This window comes from Bidens hawaiensis, unplaced genomic scaffold, assembly GCF_021521415.1.
Source record: "Bidens hawaiensis isolate Kalapana, Puna unplaced genomic scaffold, B.hawaiensis_p1.1 tig00051758_1, whole genome shotgun sequence".
NCBI lineage: Eukaryota > Viridiplantae > Streptophyta > Magnoliopsida > Asterales > Asteraceae > Bidens > Bidens hawaiensis.
Window position 1 is genome coordinate 10897 of NW_027499300.1, and position 7629 is coordinate 18525.

The 7629-nt window shown below is 36.7% G+C and overlaps 1 protein-coding gene across 1 annotated transcript; it reads left to right on the forward strand.

Annotated features, from left to right (window-relative positions):
* The first annotated feature begins 6995 nt into the window (after positions 1–6995).
* On the forward strand, positions 6996–7629 carry LOC143599283 (glycine-rich protein 2-like). The gene has a single exon (XM_077077271.1). It carries the CDS (start codon positions 7003–7005, stop codon positions 7576–7578), a length of 576 nt encoding a protein of 191 aa, XP_076933386.1. The 5' UTR covers positions 6996–7002; the 3' UTR covers positions 7579–7629.

The following is a 7629-nucleotide window of genomic DNA, read 5'->3' on the forward strand; positions in this document are numbered from 1 at the left end:
TTGGCAGAAGCAGTAGCTGCAGCTTGTTATACACCTAACTGGATGCTTACAGTCAAGAAATTTGGCAAGACGTGTTTCGAGCTACTTAATCGTCGAAAACCTAATTTGAAGTGGCTTGAACCGTTTGGATCAACATGCACTGTTCTTGAGGCAAGTGGGAAGTTTGGTCCTAAAGCTATCGAAGGATTCTTTGTGGGATATGCTAGTCCACTGAGACGTGTATTCATTCCTAGCATCACAAATTGTTCAAGTCCAAAACGTTGATTGTCAAAGATATACTCATACTCTTCAACGACCAGGGAATTCTAGGTTTTTTGATTACGAAAGCCTGTGGGAGAGTTTCAAACTCCCTGAGGAAATTCTTTCTGGTGAAACTTTGACGATGTTATATAATCAACTATTATCAGAAGATTGTGTACCAACACCTGAAGTTCCTATGTCTGTTCTTCAAGATGTACCAGATCATGTTCAATCTGATGACATGCCAAAGACTACTCTTGTTTTTGATAATGATAGTGAATCTGATGAGGAGATCATGTCGAATCCATGGGTCTCACATCTCATGATCGTCAAAAGAATTCCAGTTGCTGCTCTTAGTTTCTTTGGATACAACAACAGATGCGGGACTACGGTTTGAATTTTCTTACTACTCCTATCTTTGTAGATAATAATGCAGCTATTTCCGTTACTAAGAATCTGGTAAACCACTCTAAAACTAAGCATATTGAGATACGGTATCACTTCATTCGTGATTGCTACGAAAAGAAGTTAATTACTGTAGACAAAATTCACACCGATGAACAAAAAGCAGATCTTTTCACCAAAACTTTTGATAAGTCAAGATTTCAATACTTATTAAAACTTAATGGTTTAAAAGTTTTGGGCGGTGTTGATAAGAGGGTTACCGAGATTACAGGTGTGTTGGATACCTTGTGATCCTGAACATCAGAGTCAATTTTTTTTTGTACATAATTTTTCATACAGTTTTTGATTTTAGGGGGAGAAAATTTCAGAAAAACCAAAAACATTGAAAAATATAAAAAGTCAAAAACAGTAAAAATTCAAAAATGACAAAAACATTATAAAAAATGTTGCTCATCAGAATATGAGTTTTTGAAGCAAAAAAGGAAGATGATAGTACATTGATCATCTGGTCCCAAATCCAGTAAAAAGTAGGCATAAAAGGCTGAGTGCTTAAATGTTGGTGCATTGGTCGGCATTTAAAACAAACAAGTAAGGGAAAGTAAGTGATATAAACCTGAATACAGCCGAATCTAGTGGATTAACATATTGAAGCTTAGTTAATATCTGCTCTAAGAAAATGGAAAGTTTAAAGATTGCTGTGTGTGCATACGTTCATTTTTGAAGAAAATTCAACTTGTTTTATATTTCATTTTGCAAAGAAATTCAGCTTAATTTTTTCCTTATTTTTATTCAAATCTTGGATCCTCTCCTGCGCGATAAGATTATCCGACCTGAGGGTTAAGATTTGGGTATTCTGCTTTATTTTCTTGGTGTTTCGTACAAGCCTTGGATCTCCTCCGCGTATACTATAAGCACAAACGTGTGAAAGTCATGTATCGAACTGGGGGTTAAGGCCTGTACAACTTCAACTTATTTTATCTTTTTATTTTGTTAAAATGGAACCTTATCTGCGTGTAGTAATACCGATCTTAAGGAAAAATTTTAACATTCTGAGTTGTTTTGTTTTGTTATTTTTGCATGAGTCACAGCTAATCAATTTTAAGTAAATGAAATAGTATGCATGTGAAAATTCACTGTATAAAGATATACAAATTATGTCTGATGGATGGGGTCCACATAAGATTCGTGCTTAATTGAACCAAATTAAAAATATCACAGAAATTCCTGAATCACTTGTTTAAAAGGTTTAGATGGATAACAATATCATTGACCAACTTAACACCAGTCATAATAAACGTTGGAAATAAAACTGTGATGGAAGGGCAATTTGGTCAATATGATTCCCTGCTCAAACTCACAAAAATATGTGATCTTTGTATTGATTTCAAGTTTGTACATATTTGTTGAATTTCATTTGCTATTTAAAAAAAACAAAAAGATTTTTTTTTTGTTTTAGTTTTCGACTCTTAATGGGCGGGTGAACTATATCTCTAGGTGTTTTTCATGGATCAACAAATCTTGTAAAGTTTCTTCCAATCAAAATTAACAAGATCAAAATGTGTATCTGTTTTACTCAAGGTCATTAATTTGGACTTGGTAAAATAGTGATTTTAAAATTGAGCTTACTTAAGTTATTCTTCTAATGTACAAGGACATTAAGTTGTACTTGTTACATTGCGATGGTGTGAACAAGTCATGAATTCAAATTAGTCATACTTATGCAACGTATAAGTATGAGACTTATACGCCGCATAAGTTATGCGCCGTATAAGTCTTACACTTATACGCTGCATATGTCAGAGTATATATAGATTTGGGATATACGTCGTATATGATCATCTGTCGTATATGTTCTTATATCTGTCGTATTGGTCTTATCTGTTTGCATAAATGACAAAATGTGTCATAGATACTGAGACAAGGGTGGCAGGCTGGTCACGAGGTACACTGTAGTACACAATGGAAAGATATTATTGCTATTTTTGGCTATAAATCTGTACATTCGGAAATCAATTAAACATAACCTAAAACATCAGAGCCAGGGCCGGATTGGTGGTGCCAGGTCCTGTGAGGATGCTGGACCCCTAAGGGGGTGGATTGTGATATCCCACATCAGTTGGGGAGGAGAACTAAGCCTTCTTTATAAGGAGGTGGATACCTTCCCCATCATAACGCGTTGTGGGCGCTTAATGGTAGTGGATGAGAGGACAAGTCCACAGTTAAGCGTGCTCAGGTGGAAGTAGTAGCAGGATAGGTGACCTCCTGGGAAATCTCCACTTGGGCAACCAGAAGCAAATCCGTGAGGCGATGGTGGTACGTCCCGGCCAAAGCGGACAATATTATGGTGCGGCGGTAGCTGGGCTGTTACAATTCCAGCAGCCACGAGTTTGTTTTTACTTATATTATCATATCTCAGAGTTTCAGGTTCTAATCATTAATCTTGTTCGACGCATAGTGGACGACTCGCTTAATATTTAGTTTGTTTATCTTAATTATTAATCACTTGCCTTTAATCTAAGGTGAGTTTTATCATTCCCCTATTTTACTCAATTTTCACAATGTTTTGGGGACATATGCGTATATCATACTATGTATATATATATATATATATATATCAAAAGTAGCAAACGTGTAATTATGTGCGATTAATCAAATATACTTGTTATGTGCTTACTTGTTTATGTGCATTCGTTTGACATATCCCCTTGTGGAGGGTTCTCATTGACGGGATTCGCTTGGCAACGGTCTTATTATTATTTGCTCATGGTTGATTTACCGGCGCCCGATTCACTTGGCAATTGTTTAATCGACAACTTATTTGCTCATGGTTTGATTTCATTACCGCACTTATTACCTTTTGCTTATTTCTCTTATTTATTATATTAACGTTATTTTATTGCAAAACTGGTGGTAAACTCACTCAACATGTGTTGTTGACAAACTCTGTTTTCTACGCATATGCAGGTTGCTTAAAGTTGAAGTATGGACACTTAGAAAGACCTTAGGGTTATAATGAAGACAAACATGGATTTAAACTTGTTATATTTATTTACTTGAATAGCTTTGTTGTATTTGGATATTGTGTGTATTCTTTGAATAAAATAATTAATTAGATATTGTCACTTATATTCATGATAGTATCTTCAAGCTGTGAGCAATCGGATCACGCCTCTAGCATTTCCGCGTTAGGTTGGGGTGTGACATACATCACACTCAATCATTTTCTCTTTAGCCGAGGGTGTTACAGTGTTACAGTTAACTTAGAAAGAAACCGACTTCAGGTGAGTTCTAGTCCCCCTTTTCTTTTAAACGTTTTTGGGGTTGTATGCATACTTGTAAGTGAAAGAATTGGCATACGTAATTTTGATTAAGGATGTATATCTTGTAAGAATGTGTCACATATTAATTTATTAATATAGATATATTGGAATGTTAGTTGACAGAACAAAACGAGTTAAGGAGCCTAATAATACTTGTGAAGAATGTGTACGTGAATGTAAATGTTTATGAATGCTATGTATAGAAGAGTGGGTACACGTTTATTTGTAGAGCCTTCGGGCCTCATGTATGAACAATAGGTTAGGACGACAAATCCCTCTAACCTTGTATGGTTCGGTTATGGGCAAGAAAAGATGGCTCGGTTATGAGTAAGAAAAGATGGCTCGGTTATGAGCAAGAATAGCTGGCTCGGTTATGAGCAAGAATAGAAGGCTCGGTTAGGAGTAAGAATAGATGTCTCGGTTATGAGCAAGCATAGATGGCTCGGTTATGAACAAGAATAGGAGGCTCGGTTATGAGCAAGCTCGCATGAATATAGTTATGGAATGATTAATAGACAGACATAGAGAAAGTAAATACTGAATGAGAAAGGTTATGCTATGTATAAATGTTCAAAAGACATGATTTATTTATAAATCGTATGTTATGAAAAGAAAGAAACGTTAGAACTCACTCACAGTATAGCTGACTTCTAGTATGCATGCAGGTATTCCTGACATCGTGGCAAGCTTGGGGTGCGCGCGAGGCTATCCATATTGAAGATCTAGCTAGAGATAGAAGTTTTTATGTAAAAAGTTCTAATTTTCGCTGCAAATTGTATATGCTTCCGTTGTAATAAACTGAGTTTTATGAGTAAATCCAACGTCCAATATAGGGCCCCAGTTGCAGCCTTACAGGTTTGATATACTTGGAGTTGGTTGGTTTGGTTTGGATAGGCTTGAATTTGATAAAAGAGTTTTGGCATGAGTTGCAGAGATAGCTTGGGTCCCCACAATGATAGCACGTTCGCATAGTTGGGGTTGTGGGTGCATAAGGAAGGGCATACGATAGGTGATATGGTTGAATAACAGGTTGTGGGGGGAGGGTGGGGGGATGAGTTGTGCTGAGCTTGTATAGGTTCCCAAAAAGAGTTGATGAAGTGGCCGAAGAGACCATAGTTGAAGCATTTTCGGCATTGTGCGATAGTAGGGTGGTGATACTTGAATGTGTCACACAAAGGATAGGTTCCGCTGCATGGCTTTTTGTTGAGTTGACTTTGGGTATCATGGATTGGTGTTGGGTCCGAGTTGGTTAGGAATAGTTTCGGTGTTTGTGTTTGTTGTTGTGGTTGGTGTTAATGTGAGTTTTATTTTTGTTCTTGAATCACCACGTAGTTAGTTTCCGTCTAATTACGTGTATTCTTGATATCATATTGAAAGATCCATCTGCGAGACTTACAAACTCACGATCATTTAGTTGTAAGACATGCATCTTTCACTGTATATTTTTAGTCAGTAGAAAGTTAAATCTAAGTAAGAATGAAAAAAAAAAGAAGGTATTATTTGATTAAATAATGATAGAAATAAATTGAATGCATGTGCTTTTTAAAATGTGAACAAAATTAAGAAGAAATACTAATTATAAAAAATAAATGATGATTATAAGGTATATTTAAATGATAAATGATATGCTCATACATGTGAGGAAAAAAATGTAATTGATTTTTGTAAAAAAGTAAGTAGTGTTATGATTAAAGTAACTCAAGAAGAAAACATAGACAACACTTTAATATATAATCATTTAAAAGAAAACTTTTTATGAGGTTAGACATTCACCTAAACTATAAACGTAACACGGTAAAAATATTCCTATACTTCTATCATCGTTAGAGATGTAAACAAACCAAAAGAACACAAACAAGGACATGCTTGTGTTTGTTAATTTAACCTTAAACGAACACGAACATTTAATCGAACACATTTGTGTTTATGTTCGTTTATTTAAAAAAGAACATATGTTCGTGTTCGTCTATATTCGTTTGTTTAAAATCTAAACTAAAAGTTCACGAACATAACTAAAGAACATAACTAAACAAAGATAAACAAACATAAATGAACAAATATAAATGAACACATACAAACATAAATAAACACACTTAAATAAACACATACAATAAATATAAAACCATTATGTAGATGACTCTTACATATAATATTTAGTTATTTTCTATTCACAAGTAAACTAACATAAATGAACATAAATAAACGAATATTCACAAACATAAATGAATGAACAAAACATATGTTCATATTCATTCGTTTATTAAATAAATAAACATAAACAAACTTCCCTTTAAACGTTTAAAAACAGTTCACCAAACATTCCAATCGTTTACATGTCTAACCACCATTGTTACATCAATATCATGCATCAACAACAAAGATTTAAATTATAAACCTTTCTTCCAAAACAACATCAAAATATCGACAATCATCTCATAATCAAGCCCTTGATTGAATATAGCATTCCTCTCAAATTCAGAACACGTTTATTTAACCCAATTTTAGGTATCCATGTTACCTAAATTTGGAGATATCTTAACTTACACACTGAAATTATAAAATTATGGTTGTGTCGTTAGATGCTGTCACTATAGACCAGTGAATTTTGAGTACTAGGTCTTAGTTGAGGAGTACTCGAGGATGGTTCAACGAGTACTAGACCTAGAGTAAGAGTAATTGAGAAACTCGTTGAGTAATCGATGCCTTGACGCGCTGTTTACAACAACCATGACTAAAATACATACAACATATTTTCGTAAGAATTTAACAAAAGAAGACCTACTAATTTAATAATAATTTTCATTTCAAAAAAGAATTCAAATTGATACATTTCGGACAAAAGAGTCTGTGGCACTAAATTCCAAAACAAGGATGGTAAACAAATCGACGGTCAAAAACAAATTCTCCGTTTCTTTGACCACCAATGACACGCCTTTATCAATTTCCCATTTTACCCTCCTCCGTCTAACCCGTTTATTATATAAATCACCCCAACGCTTTCTAAGGGTTTAGGGTTTTCTCAATTCAATTTCAAACAATGGCTGCTGCTGACAGTGACAGGCAATCCGGCACCGTGAAGTGGTTCAACGACACCAAGGGTTTCGGCTTCATCACTCCGGACAACGGCGGCGAAGATCTCTTCGTTCATCAGTCGTCGATTCGGACCGATGGCTTTAGGAGTTTAGGTGATGGTGAGACCGTCGAGTTTGTGGTGGAGACTGGATCTGATGGCCGGACTAAGGCGGCTGATGTTACTGGTCCTGGTGAAGGTCCGGTGCAGGGGAGTACACGTGGCGGCGGAGGCGGCGGCGGCGGTGGTGATCGTTATGGAGGAGGCGGCGGTGGTTACGGTGGAGGCGGAGATCGCTACGGAGGAGGAGGCGGCGGTGGTTACGGCGGTCGTGGCGGACGTGGCGGCGGCGGCGGTTGTTACAAGTGTGGTGAGAATGGGCACATGGCTCGGGATTGCAGCCAGGGCGGTGGTTATGGTGGTGGACGTGGCGGCGGCGGTGGTTATGGTGGTTCACGCGGCGGCGGTGGCGGCGGCGGGTGTTACAATTGTGGTGAAGAAGGGCATTTCTCGCGTGAGTGTCCGAATGATGGCAACCGTTGATCGGTGTTTCAATCGACGGAGGAGGTAAATTGTGGATTTGGCTTCTCTTAG